Raw genomic sequence first — 15,864 nt, 5'->3', positions numbered from 1 at the left:
ACTTAGCTCATAAGGAATAGCTTGCAGTCTCTAAGTCAAGAATATTAAAGTATGGAAAGTCTTAGCTTTCTGTGATTTACAAACAACATGGTTAGATTTGGCCTAAAGTCTGAAAAACAATGTATTAAAAATATTTACTTAAAAGATGACTTTTTAAAGAATATTTATCTATTTACTTATATTTATTTTGGCTGCGCCGGGTCCTAGTTGTGGCATGCAGGATCTTTTTAGTTGCAGCATGCGGACTTCTTAGTTGCGGCATGCGAAGTCTTAGTTGCGACATGCATGGGGGATCTAGTTCCCCGACGAGGGATTGAACCTGGACCCCCTGCATTGGGAGCGTGGAGTCTTACCCACTGGACCACCAGGGAAGTTCCAAAAGGTGACTTTTATGTGTTATACACTGCAACTATGTAGATGAAAAGATTTAGACCCTGCACTCAACAAGTCTATACAAAGATAGCTAATTAAACAGTAATGTTCAAGGTATATTGGGGATAACAATAACAATATTAACATCCATTCTCCTTTATCCACAGTTGAAGTCTTATCAAAGAAGAGAAAAACAAAAGCTGTAGTTGACAAAAGGACTGACCGGAAAAACAAGTTATATTCAGAGATTGTGTATTTACTCTAAAAATCAAGATCAGCTGGTTATTAACTATTTCATCTGGACAAATGTCACAGAAATTTCAAACCAAATATCTGGCCTGGACCGCCAGATATTACTCTACTAAGTATATATTCAAGAAGTTATTCTTTTGTTGTTGTTTTCTTTTTCTTTTTTTTTTTTTCCGGTACGCGGGCCTCTCACTGTTGTGGCCTCTCTCGTTGTGGAGCAACAGGCTCCGGACGCGCAGGCTCAGCGGCCATGGCTCACGGGCACAGCCGCTCCGCGGCATGTGGGATCTTCCCGGACCGGGGCACAAACCTGTGTCCCCTGCATCGGCAGGCGGACTCTCAACCACTGCGCCACCAGGGAAGCCCCAAGAAGTTATTCTTTAAATTTTAATATTAAAATTTTTTTGGAAATTGCTATGGTTCTCCTAATGCACCTAGGAAGTTTTCTACAAATTAAAAAAATGATCTTATATTTGTCTACGGTGTGTCATTTAAGATCACTAACATTACATAGTAAAGGTAAGATGTAGTATTTCTTCACATACAATGATTATGTTACCAATCTATGGAAGAAAAGGTATATCCTGCATATTTTATCCACCTATTTAGACCCACACCTCTGGTCTACACCAGCAGTTTGCAAGCTAGGTATACTATGCTTCTTACTCAACCAGAGACAGACAAGTTAACCAACTCTACCAAGTATCAAGTTTGCAGACTTTGTACCACCATGTTTTAACTATGAACTATTACAATGCAGATATTTCCAAACAGCCACAAACCTACCCTCAAGTAAAATACTCTGGTCAGTTGATAAAATATTCTTCCCTTCAATGAAGGGGTATTTCATACCTAATTCAATTAATCTAATTCAACACCAAAATAAAAATACCAGGAGTTGAATGTAATTAGCAAATTTAATGCACAGTACATAAAGGTCCAGCATCAACTCAATTTTCTCTGTCATGGATATAGTCAATCCACTATTCTGCCTTTTACTTTCATAAAACAAATAGAGAAATACAACAAAATTGCATCAAACTGAGGAGCTAGGTTATAAAGTCAGCCTATATGAGGTGAAAATATTATAGTCATTTAAGACTGTCATTTAAGATAACTAATCTTATACATGGTAAAGTGTTTTTATATATATAATGATTATGTTACCAACCTACAGTCAAAATAACCCTTGACAATCTCTTAAAATGGACTACAGGCAGGGAAAGGTGCTCACAGGACAAAACACACTCATAAGAAAAATGAGAGTGAACTAAAGAACAAGGAGAGTCATCATATTTCACTAATTCCAGGGCTTACACTTAATGAATGAATTCCCAGGGTAATCATTTGCATGATTATGATCCTCTACCCCATCTTTCTTTTTCAAATTCAGAGAACATATGTTTAAGTTAAACACTCATGTGATATGGCTTCACTACACTATATGAGCCAGAGAATAAAATTATCCTGGGGCTTCCCTGGTGGCGCAGTGGTTGGGAGTCCGCCTGCCGATGCAGGGGACACGGGTTCTTGCCCCAGTCCGGGAAGATCCCACATGCCACGGAGCGGCTAGGCCCATGAGCCACGGCCGCTGAGCCTGCGCATCCGGAGCCTGTGCTCCGCAACGGGAGAGGCCACAACAGTGAGAGGCCTGCGTACCGTCAAAAAAAAAAAAAAAAAAAATCCTGGAGTAATAAGTAACCACCAGATGCTATTTCCTTTTGTAGCATCATCGATTGAAGAGAACTTCTCCAGCATTCTATTCAACCACTACACCCCCCACCCCTCTTCTCAACTTTTACTGAGTTTCCAAAACTGTGCCATCTGCAAGAAAGAGGCAAGAAAATACTGAAATCCCATTACGCCATCAAGCTAAATTTTAAAATGTATTTGCATAACAAAAGAAAATATAACACATGATCCCTGCAGTTATTTGGGCTATTGTTTTCTCAAATCATTCAGAGTTCATTAATAGTTGGAAACATATCAAAACTCAATTTTAGTGAGAAATCATATCTTACCCACAACCATAAGTGTGAATTCAAACCCTCTCTTCACTGATTTTCTGTATACTTGATTTGGGAGATTTGCAAATCCCACATAGCCTTCAAGGTTCTTCTGTTGCTGAGAAAAGCAAAAGCAGTCCGGTTATTCATATATCAATAAATCACTTCTGTCACACATTTCAAATTCCCTTCATTAACCTATTTTTAGAAAACTATATAAACTAATATTATTCATGGTGAATCAAACTGATTTTATAGTGTTACCAATAAAAGTATTAGTTAATTGCAGAAATGGACAAAATGAATTGAGCACAAGTTGACTGACAATAGACAATTACAAAAACCCAAAGGAATAAAATAAAAATTAAAGAAACCTGCCTCAGAGCAAAGATTTCAATTTATAGTAACTTACTAATAATAAGATTCTGACCAATCAACTAAAAAAAACGGAAGGATTTTTCACAAAAAATTCAAATCCCCTTAAAATTATATTAAGGACTCTTTTAATCATTCCCTTTGCTCATACTAATTACCAGAGGCAGGAGTTTCTTGAAATTTATCTTCTTATTCATGAAATAAAATCAAAACGTGGAGTTTAAAATTTTTCATGAACTCTTAAAAGCTCTCATGATCAATGTCAGTCAGTAACATTATCTTTCAAGCTGTTATACTAGGTCCAACTATGTCACTTCAAGATTTTTACATGAGTCTGCTGCCTTTATCATCAGGGACATCAGATTTATCCAGGTTTTAAAGTAAATTTCAATTCAGTTTTCTGTGTGGTTTTTGATTCTTTGATGATCTCAGTAAGTTTCATGAGTAATTCAAAGAAATCTACTTCTAAATTGTCATAGTAAATCAGTCTGATTTTCAACTTACCCATTGGTGAGAAACACTGTCCACAGTTCAGACCATCTGAGTGAGTAAAGTCTTACTGATTAATTTACTTAGGGGTAGGTCTTATTCATTCATTAAAATATAATGGCAAGGGGCTTCCCTGGTGGCGCAGTGGTTGAGAGTCCACCTGCCGATGCAGGGGACACGGATTCGTGCCCTGGTCCGGGAAGATCCCACATGCCACAGAGCGGCTGGGCCCATGAGCCACGGCCGCTAAACCTGCGCGTCCGGAGCCTGTGCTCCGCAACAGGAGAGGCCACAACAGTGAGAGGCCCGCGTACGGCAAAAAAATATATATATATGTACATATATATAAAATGGCAAAATATTCCTAAGAGGTACACATTTTTCTTAAAGATTTTTGCCACATTTAAATTCTCATCCGAAAAAACTCATATGGGATCAAAGTACTAATTCAATACATTTGGATTTAACAAAGAACAGCAATCTGCATTTCTTACTAGCATCACATATGTAACTAAATATTCCATCCATAATATTTTTATCTTTTTTAAAATTCATATAAACTGATATTTAAGACAAATATTGAGAAGATAAGTAAGCCAATTAAACTGAAAGACTAATTTTAAATATACTAGTTAGGATACTGATCAGAATATTTTAAAGTCAAATATTTGAAAGCCTACTACATGCAGAGCTAAGAATATGCATTAAATTTAAGGCTTCCTTGGTTCATATTTCATCCAACTATAACTGAAATTTAACTTAGACGAGAAAAAAGCCTCTCTATAAATTATGTAGCATACTCACAGCTACTTTGTAAAGAACACATTTCCATCATTCCAGTGTTCCAGATTCCAACAGACAGATCCACAGAGGAACAGTAAACGAGGAATTCCAAGAATCATACACGGCACATTCAGTCGAACAGGAGAGAGAAATCCATTGGAACATAGTAAAAGATAGAGGGAAAAAAATGAAAGTTACTTACATGTAACTCAACAAATTAGAGGTAAATTACAAATAAATTGAAGGCAGACTTTTTTCTACTCACGTCAAGGTAATATTTTTTGTCGGATATAAGGCCCAATGAATTTTAATCCATTTCAGCAGCTCTCCTGATCAAACACAGAATCAGAGGCCTCCTATCTATCTTTTTATAAAGAACAATTACTATGCCCTGTACCTGAAGTCTTACAAGAAATGGTGAAAAAAGTGTAAAGTATGGGGCTTCCCTGGTGGCGCAGTGGTTGGGAGTCCGCCTGCCGATGCAGGGGGCGCGGGTTCGTGCCCCGGTCCGGGAGGGTCCCATGTGCCGCGGAGCGGCTGGGCCCGTAGGCCATGGCCGCTGGGCCTGCGCGTCCGGAGCCCGTGCTCCACGGCGGGAGGGGCCACAACGGTGAGAGGCCCGCGTATCGCAAAAAAAAAAAAAAAAAAAAGTGTAAAGTATGATGTTTCAAGAAGATATACAGGGACCAAATTTAAATCCCAAGAAGAAAAAAATGTAAATTTCATACAGTTTTGCTCTGTCAGTCACTGGATTAAGACAGCCCACTTCAGATAAATGCCAATGTTTTAGTTAAAATCTTTATACAGTGCTATATTTCAAGTAATTAAAGTTAAGAACTGGAAGAAACGCAAACTTGTAGATACAGGAAAGGGAAGGAAGCTAAAGATGGCAAGCAGTAACAAATGGAAAGACGAAGTAAATGTGACCTGTAATAACTTAAAGGCAAATAATATAGCAAAGAGAAGAAAACAGACTATCCTTGGACAAAATGTCTTTAAAAAGGGTATGTCTTTATTCTATATTGAAGAAATCTATGAGTTATATCACAACCTAGAACAGATGATGATTCAAATGTCACCTTCAAAGAGAGGACTGCCCTGATCACCCTTATCTAAAATTACAACTCATCTCAGCACTTTGCTGCTTTATGTTTTTCTCTCTAGCACTTACCACCATTTAACATACATTTTACAAATCTTGTTTATTGTGATCTCCACCCACCCTACCTCCAACTAAAATGTAAACTCCATCAAGGTACAGATTAAATGAACTACATAAGTTGTGGCATCAAAAAGAGGAAGCCATCTGGGAGAGCTGAAGAAGTTTCAGAGAAAATATTTTAGGTTACATATTCAAGGAACCCACCATACAAAAAGGTGTAAGAAAAACATCTCCATCTACCTGTGTGTCTTATTTATTGCTTTATCCTCAACTCCTAGAATAGTCTTAGGCACAACTAGGAGACTGAATTAAGAAAAGGGAGAAAAGCATTCTAGGGCTAAGGAATGGGCCCTAAAGTGGGCATGAACTTGGTACTTTCAGGAACAAAAAGAAGGTACATGAACTACAATGAGGTGAAGTAGTGGACCAGGGGATAAGTGATAAAAAATGAGGTCAGGGAGGCAGGCAGGGGCCAGATCATGTTGTACCCAGCCAAAGTAAGAAATCTGGATGTTATTTTAGGCATGATGGGAAGCCACTGGAGGGTTTTACACAGGCAAGTGACCTGACCTGATTTGTGTTTTAAAGATAGCTCTTACTGCTAAGAGAAGAAATGGAAATAAGAAAACTAGTAAGGAGCCTACTGCAATAGTCCAAGAAAGAAAGGGTATACTGAATTTAGATGGTATGCATGCAAAGAGAGATGAAGATTCAGAATATGTTTTGAAAGAAGAATTGTCAGGACATTGCTGGTGGGTTAGATGTGACTGGCAAAAGAAAAACAGACAAAAGATGAAGAGACAAAAGATAACTCCTAAGTACTTGGCTTGAACAACTCAATGGCTAGTGATATCTCCAGGGAAACAGGATACAAAGGGGAGGAAAAGAGTGGGCTGTGAGGGCCAAAATCACCAAAATCAAAAATAGCTTTTAACATGTTAAGTGGAGGTGTCTGTTACATATTCAAGAAGAGATGGCCAGTAGGCAGTTAAACATATGAATTCAGAAATTCCAGGGTTGGTTGGTGCTGAAAATATAGATTTAGGAAACATAAGCATATAGATAGTATGGGGAGAGGATCAGATTCCCAAAGAGAGATTATAGATAAAAGGGGGTCTAGACAGTGTCCTGGAGCACTCCAACAATGAGATGTTAGGCAGAGAAAGAATGAGAAAGATTGATCAGTCAGTGAGGAGAAAGGAAAACTAGGACTGGCTCAAGGTCACTCACTTGTGTTAAATGCTACTGAACAGTCAAATGAAATACCAGAGATGTGAACATAAAATTTGGAAATAAGAAGATTACTGGTAGTTTTGCACCAAAGCAGTCTCAGTAACAGTGAGGAAGAAGAGTGACTAGGTTGAGAGTAGATAATTCTCTGTACATAACTACTATAACATTTTAAATAATTTCATGTTTTAAATTAAATTATTTTAAAATTAAACATGTTACTTGCCAGTTTCCCAACACAACTTATTTCCAGGAGAGAATCATGTCATATTCATCTCTACATTCCTAACAGAGTGCTGATACACAGGAGTTATTAAAAAAGATAAAGGACAAAAATATACTTTCAGGAAAGTTTCTTCTGAGGAAGAAACTGTGTCTCAACACAAAAGACAGACTTAGGAAATACACCAATAATATAACACTGGTTGACTAAAACATACAGACTTTTCACATATCATAAAAATCTTTCCTTACCCCAAATTCTAAAATCAACCACAGTCTATAATTCAGAAGACCTAAACTGATTCTTTTTCTGCACAAATATAATGTTCACAGTGCCAGTGTGAAATACAACCTCTGGATAAAGAAATATTACTTATAGACCTGAGTGATATAACTGTGACATTTATAAGCATGTGAATGTAGATAAAAGTATATTCACCCAAAATATCTTGAGGTCTTAAGAGTATTACTTGATTTCAAACATCAGTTACATAAGAAGAAACAGTTATCAAATCATCTTTTCTAAAAGCATATGCTTACAAAATCTTTTGGTTACTATCTAAAAGATATGCCAAATCTCTATGACAAAATTCACATTTAAGAAAATCAAGCTACAGGGTCTTCCCTGGTGGCGCAGTGGTTGAGAGTCTGCCTGCCGGTGCAGGGGATCCGGGTGCATGCCCCGGTCCGGGAGGATCCCACATGCCGCGGAGCGGCTGGGCCTGTGAGCCACAGCCGCTGAGCCTGCGCGTCCGGAGCCTGTGCTCCGCAACGGGAGAGGCCACAACAGTGAGAGGCCCGTGTACCACAAAAAAAAAAAAAAAAGAAAATCAAGCTACAATTCCACTGCTTGCTATTTCACTACCTGTGGAAAAATCAACTTAAATACAATATCCAGTAATTTCAGTGTTTAACTTATTTAAACTTTCTTCTAGAAATCAATTATATTCAAAGAACAAGATGCCTCAAAAAGGTTTCAATTGACAGATTATTGGAACCCTTGAGATTTGTTTATATTCTCTTGCCATTTGTTCTTATTCCAAAGAATAAAGTTATCAAAATCTTGGCATGTGAAAATCCATTGTCATTGTAAAGGTCTGAATATTAGTATCTATAAATATTAATATTTATAAATTAATATATATTTTCCAAAGGAGAAAAGTAGCAACTTGTTTTGAAAACTGCTAAATATGCTTTTCAGTAACAATAACGAAATTGAGTTGTGACAGGTTGGAAGTGACAAAAGTCGGAATCTGAGGAAAATTAAAACATATTTTTGGTAGGATCTACTATAAACCTTCAGCTCTCCCCATCTTTACAAAAAGAGATATTCAGCCCCAAATTACATAAATATGACCAGGATTCTATTTCTCCCCTTAGTAACTACAATTCAAACAAACAAACAAACAAAAAAACAGACTGCAAAGATCCAAGGAAGGGTTACATCAGTAACTTAAAATTTCAAAGGTAACATTTGATCTTTCCTAAATAATTTCAAGTTCAAGCTGTACCACTTTGGATTTTAAAACACAAACAAACTGTATGCTGTTTCACATACTGACAAATACAATTAAATTTTTTTCTCCTAAAGTTTACGTAATTTTAAATACAAAAAACTACTCACTACAAAAGAAAAAAGATACATAAATTTACTTGTCTACTCATTATTACTAACAAAAGCCTTACATCATACACATAGATGAAACTGTCTAGCACTAAGTCAAATTCCTCCCATTTCTTACATAATTCAAGGGGAAAATTAAAGAACTTCACTATTTAAATGCCTTAAGTATTTTAAATATAACTGGTGTAAAAATACCTAGATTCTAGATTTAATATAACAAGAACACTAAGATGTTACAAGATAACATAAGCTTGTCCTAAATGTTAACTTTGATGTTCCCTCCCCAATTTTCTCTAAAGATCATATCTTAGTTTGCATGCCCCCAGCTCCACCCTTTTTACTGAGATGAACAATTGTGTACAAATGAAACCAACTTTTATTTTCTTAATCTTATTCTGGATTCTTGGTTAATCTACTTAAAAGATTTTAATACTTAATTGTATGAACACATGTAAGAATGAGATAACTTAAAAGTTTAAATACATTTTTTTCTTTGCTCTGAACTTGGAATTTAAATCTCTACTCACAGAATTACTGGCCACACTCATTCAATCAACACAGTTACTGGACCCTTACAATGTGTGTATTAGTAATTAGGGATGTAAAAGCTAATAAGAACAAGGTCCCTGCTTATAAAACTAAGAATCTGAGGTCAGGTAAGTTAGAAGACAATTATATTAACACAGTGATAAATACTATAATGGAGGCAAGCACAGAAAGATGGCTATGAGAACGAAAAAAAGGGTGTTTTCTCCTATCCTGGGGCCAAATCCTTCAGATCCTGAAGGACTAGTAGGCCTTAGTCTGATGAGAGATGTAGGTAGGTACTAGAGAATATGAGCAGGCTAACTGGTAACTGTAAAGGTACAAAAGCAAGAGGAGAGAGCACAGTTCTTTATGGTAACTACAAATAGCTCAATACAACTCATTATCAGGGTCCAGAAGATACAGGGTAGGAAAGTTAAGCAAAAGCCAGATTATAAAGGACTTTGTTGGCCACACTAAAGAACTTAGAATAGGCTTCATCTTGAAAACTTATGAACAGCATTAAAGGATTTGAAGCAGAAAATTGCACAATCACATTAATTCACATGCCGAGTCACATTCATATTTTAGAAAATTACCACTAACAATAATATTGAGGATGAACTGCAGGAGATAATGGTAGCAATCCCAAGATCTGTTGCAGTAGCCCAGGGAAGACAGAAGCAGTGGGGATGAAGAGAAATTAAGTTAGAATGCTACTGTCCGTTACAGTAGCCACTAGCTACATGTGGCTATCGAGCACTTGAAATTTAGCTAGTCTGAATTGATATATATTCTAAGTATAAAATAGAAACCAGGTTTTGAAGACCGATTATGAAAAAAAGAATAAAGCATGTCAATTTTTATACTGATTACAGGTTGAAATAAAATTTTAGCTATACTGGGCTACATAAAATCTGATACTAAAGTTAAACTCACGTGTTCCTTTTTACTTTTTAAATGTAGCTACTAGAAAAGTTTAAATTACATATGTGGCTTGCATTAACTTCTAATGGACAGTGCTGGGTAAGATATTACATGAACTGACAAGCCTCTGTAACTTGTGGGGGGAGTGGTAAGACTCAAATTTATGAATTTAGGTTGAGCAACTGGATTAATGGTTGTTCCAATCATTAAAAGCAAAATTCATTTGCGTTTAAGGTGCAAAATTGGCTTTAGGGAGACAAATATCTAGTAGGCAGCTACATATATAAAAGTTAGAAGTTCTAGAAATGTCTAGGTTAGGCAGATATTAACATTTTAAGTCAACAACATTTAAACGGTATGAAGGCCATGGTTATGGATCCAATTACAGTATACAAAGTAGGAAGCAGGTCAGAACCAACAGCAACATCCCACTACCACCACCACTATCACCTACACAAACCTAGGAAAAGGGGAGAGAGAAGAATGAGGAAAGTAGTTCTTAGAAGCAGTTCAAGGAGGTCAACTGTAGTGGCCTCCTTCAAGAAGTGGTCAACTGTACCAAATGCTCTGGAGTGGTCAATACAGAGACATAGAAGAATCTATATATCATTATCAGGGACCACTGTCAGAGCAGTGGAAAGATAGGGGAAGATAGATGAAGGCAGACTGGAATTAAATAAGCAGTGAATAACTAACTGCAGACAGTGAGGGTAAACAATTCTTTCTGAAAGCTTATCTGTGAATAGAAGGGCAATAAGGTAGAAGCTAGAGGACAATAAAGGGTTATGCAAGTTTTAGGAATAAAAAACATGATAGCTGCATGTTTAAATGTTAATAAATGCTGCGAGTTTGGTGTTAGTAGGTGCAAATTATTACATATAGAATGGATAAACAAGGTCCTACTGTATAGCACAGGGAACTATATTCAACATCCTGGGATAAACCACAATGGAAAAGAATATAAAAAAGAATATATATATGTGTATAACTGAGTCACTCTGCTGTACAGCAGAAATTAACACAACACTGTAAATCAACTATACTCCAATAAATAAGTTTTTAAAAAATGCTTTAAAAAGTAAAAAATAAGTTTAAAAAAAAAAAAGAAAAGATTACCTAGACAGGGACTTCCCTGGTGGCACAGTGGTTAAGAATCTGCCTGCCAATGCAGGGGACACGGGTTCAATCTCTGGTCCGAGAGGATCCCACATGCCACGGAGCAACTAAGCCCGCACACTGCAACTACTGAGCCCGCGTGATGCAACTACTGAAGCCCATGCACCTAGAGCCCGTGCTCCACAACAAGAGAAGCCACTGCAATGAGAAGCCTGTGCACCTCAATGAAGAGTAGCCCCCGCTCGCTGCAACTATAGATAGCTCACACACAGCAACAAAGACCCAATGCAGCCAAATTAATTAATTAATTAATTAAATTAAAAAAAAAAAAAAAGATTACCTACCCAAGCAGCCGAAGAAAGGAAGGTAAACCAGGATACAGATAACATTCTGGAATGATGGACAGGATTTTCTGTGAACTCCAGAAAAAAAAAATCACCTGCTAATCCTAAAAGAGGAGGGATGGACCAGGGAATTTTAAGAGAGAAAGATTTGAATCAGCAACCACCAAAACAAAAAGAAGGGCTAGGAATACACAACAGGCAGCCAAGGAATTCTGTCCACTAGTTTAGGCTGAAGATCTGTGTGAATGCATCCCTAAAGCCACGAGATCTTTTACTCCAATAGCAATCTGTAACTTGAATGTAAGCCAATAAGCTGTTATTTGAAGCTGTTATTTTGCAGAAAGGGTACACAAAACTACAAGGGATCAAGGGAGCTGACAAGTATGGTTGAAGTGATTTAGTGAACAAAATGGAGAGAGTCAAGGATCCAAGGTATGAAGTAAGGAAATGAGATAGCTAAGAATATGAAATTGTGAATAGAATGAGCCATACAATTAAGATTTCAGAGGTGGAACAGAAGTTCCAGATGATGACCACATGGAGCCATTAAAATGATGGCTCAACCATAATCCAGATACTGTGAAGCTAAATTATTGAACAAGTTTTACACATGGGCACTAAAAACGCCCCAGAATGGTAAGATAGCTTGGGGTAGAAAGAAAAACTGAGTGTTTGGTGACATCTTTGACAAATAAAGAGAAAACAGGGATGTGGTAACCAACAAATTTAAGAAGGGTGAGAAAATACTGTTGTTAAATAGCATAAGCTTTAAAGAAGCAGGGCTTTTTTTAAAGGAAGAATGGTCTAGAGTCTAGACAAGCACTATCTGATAGAAATGTAAGGTGAATAACATATGTAATTATAAATATTCTAGTAGACACATTATGGAAGTAAGAGTAAAAAGGTGAAATTAATATCATTTTATTTCACCCAATGTATATACAATATTATCATTTCAATATGCAATCAATATAAAAAGTTATTATGACTCATTTTACATTATTCATTACTCTACTTTCTTTTCCTTTGTAATAATCTTTGAAATATAGCATGACTTATTTAGGACTAGCCACATTTCAAGTGCTCAACAGCCACATGTGGTTAGCGGCTACCCTACTAGATATAGAAATAGAAATTTCATAGATAGAGGACATAATACATTACCAAAAGATCTACTAGAGAGCACAAAACTAAATGAATAGTAGTACCCAGTAGTAAGTGAGGATGTGGGAAAATAGGCACTTTCGTACATGACTGGTAGAATATAAACTGAAACCACTTCCCTGAAGATCAATTTGGCCATGTGCATCAAAAACTTAAGTTTTCATGCTCTCACACTCAACAAATTCCACTTTCATGAATTTATAATCTTACAAATATATAAGATTTAGATAAAAGAACATTCAACAAAACACTATTAACGATAATGAAAAATCATAAAAACCAAAGTTTCAAAAACAAGTGAAACAAATAATACATTATGGTACTCTCATGTGTTAAAACACCATGCAGCCATTAAAATTAAAGTTTTAGAACAGAAATGACAGATAACAACATACTGAATGGAAAAACTATTATTAGACAGTTGGCGCAGTAATATTTACCTTTAAACATTCTCTTATGTATACACTGGAAAACAAAAGGATATAGACTAGTGACGTTAACGAAATTAGCAGTAGACTTCAGAAAATTCTCTCCTTTGTTAAAATCAAGAGAAAATTTCTTCCAACTGGAAATTAACAAAAGGCTTGCAGCAATCCAAAGAGCGCTTATTCAAGAAAAAGGGCTGAATCTCAGTAAAAACTGCAGCATTTGTTGCATTTTAACTCGCCTATTCTTATTTCCCTCATCAGCTCTACAGTAGCCTTGAAAACCCACAGCAGGCAATCATGCCAAAATTAGCACCCTGTCAGCAACTGGAATAGGCAGAACAGGCTCCTTCAGAGCCCCATTCCCAAAGAACATTATGTGACCTGTTTGATGATTCCTTGCAAGACCCCACAAATAACCACTAGGATAACCAGAGACTTCAGTGACAACACATGACAAAGAAAACAGACTTTACAGAATTAGTTCCCCAAAAGTCACTAAACAAGCAAACAACAAACAGCAATAATAAATAAACCCTGAGGGGTGGAGGAGAAAGGGGAGAGGGAGAATCTGACCACTGGTGTCACGCTGTATCGTTTAAAATGTCCAGTTTTCAACAAAAAATTATCAGACACGCAAAAAACCCCAAGAAAGCATAACCCATATTCAGGCGGGAAAGAAGCAATCAATAGAAACTAACCCTGAGAAAACTCAGATATTAGACAGAGTTTAAATCTGCTATTTAAAATATGTTCAAATAACTAAAGGAAATCATGTCTAAAAAACTAAAAGTATAAGAACTACATTCACCAAATAGAGAAAATTAATAAAGAGATGGAAATTATTAAAAAGAACCAAATAAAAATTCTCAAGTTGAAAAGTAGAATAACTGAAATGAAACTTCACTAGAGAGAGAGGATCAAAAACAGATGTGAGCTAGCAGAAGAATTAGCAAACTTGAAGATAGGTCAAATAACATTTACCAGTCTAAGGAACAGAAACAAAAAAAGAGTGAAAAAAACCTGAACAGCGCCAGAGACTGTGGAACAAAATCAAGCATACCAACCTACACATAACGGGAGTCCCTGAAGTAGTGGAAAGGAGGAGGGAGGGAGAGAGGGAAAGAGACAGGGGGAGAAAGGGAGTAAGAGGCAAAAAGTATGTTTGAAGAAACAACGGCAGACAATATCCCAAATCTGAAGAAAAATATGTTTACACATTAAAAGCTCAGCAACTCCAAACAGGAAAAAAGCAGAGATCCACACCTAGACACATCAAAATCAAACTGCCAAAAAACAGAGACAAAAAATCAGGAAAGCAGCAAGAGAGACTTTAAATGACCATATACAGGGGACTCTTAAAATGAATAATGACTAACATGTCATCAGAAACCACAGAGGCCAGAAAGTAGATGGATGACATATTCAAGATGTTAAAACAAAAAGACTGTCAACCAAGAATTCAGTATCTACCAAAGGCATCTTTCAAAAACGAAGGTGAACTTAAGACATTCTCTGATAAGCAAAAACTGAGAGAATTCCTCACAATCAGATATGTCCTACAAGAAACACTACTATAAAAGACAGTACAAACATAATTTTTATTTGCAACTCTCTTCTACCTGATTTAAAGGAACACTTCATGAAGCAATAATTGTTAAATTGTGTTCTTGGGTTTATAAAGTAGAAAGAAGAGCACAAAGAAGGGAAGAGAAAATGAAAGTACACAGGAGCAAAATTACTGTATTCTATTAAACTAAGTTGGTAATAATCCAAATTACAATGTTATCAGTTGTTAATTGTAATCACCATGGCAATAAATAGATAAATAACCTAATTAACTATTGGGCACAGCACTTTAATTGACATTCCCTCAAAGAAGATATATAAATTGACAATAGGCACATGAAAAGATGTTTAACATCATTAGCCATTAGGGAAATGCAAATTAGAACCACAATGATACCACCTCACTCCTACTACTATAGATTAAAGGGACAGACAATAACAAATGTGGACATGGATGTGGAGAAATTGAAACCTTCACACATTGCTGGTGGGAATGTAAAATGCTACAGCTGCTTTGGCAAACAGTTTGGTAGCTCCTCAGAAAGTTAAACATAGTTACCCTATGATCCAGCAATTCCATCCCAAGGTATAGATCCAAGAGAATTGAAAACATAAGTCCACATAAAAACTGGTACTTAAATGTTCTTGGCAGCATTACTCACAACAGTCAAAAACTAGAAATAACCCACATGTCCATCAACTGCTGAATGGATAAACAAAATTATGTGGTATTTTCTATGCAACAGAATATCATTCAATAATAAAAAGGTACAAAGTACTGATGCATGCTATCAATACAACATAGATGAACCTTGAAAACATCATGCTAAGTGAAAGAAGCTAGCTGCAAAAAAATACTGAATGATTTCATTTATATGAAATGCCCAGAATAGGAAACTCTATAGAGATGGAAAGTAGATTAGTGGCTGCCTAGACCTGGGAATAGGAGAGAATTGGAGTAATTGTTAATAAGTACAGGGTTTCTTTTTGGCCTGATGAAAATGGCCTCAAATTAGATAGTGATGATGATGGTTGCACAACTCTGTGAATATACTAAAAATGACAGAACTGAATTTTATGGCATGTGAATTGTATCTCAATAAAGCTGTTATAGAATCAAGTATGTAGTGTCTATAATACACTACCTTTCATATATAATTTTTATATCTCCTTTCCTACATGTATCTTCTCATTTGTGTAAAAAGACAGGAATAAACTAAAAACTAAGCAAGAAATTATTAAGATTGGTTACCCATATGGATGGGTGGTTAAATGGCAGAAA

General features: G+C 36.3%; 1 protein-coding gene across 2 annotated transcripts in view; it reads right to left on the bottom strand.

Moving 5' to 3' along the window:
* SEPTIN7 (septin 7) overlaps positions 1–15,864 on the bottom strand; it is a 102,992-nt gene that overhangs the window by 62,572 nt on the left and 24,556 nt on the right. The window contains exon 2 of one of the 2 annotated variants that reach the window (XM_079932464.1): positions 2,643–2,745. In XM_079932464.1, coding sequence (XP_079788590.1) covers positions 2,643–2,745 — 103 coding nt within the window. Of the gene's footprint in view, positions 1–2,642; positions 2,746–15,864 lie in introns of those variants that run through there. The other variant, XM_079932463.1, reaches the window with a different exon arrangement.

This window comes from Stenella coeruleoalba, assembly GCF_951394435.1.
Source record: "Stenella coeruleoalba genome assembly, chromosome: 9".
Classification (NCBI taxonomy): Eukaryota; Metazoa; Chordata; class Mammalia; order Artiodactyla; family Delphinidae; genus Stenella; species Stenella coeruleoalba.
This window is presented reverse-complemented; position numbering and strand designations above follow the sequence as displayed.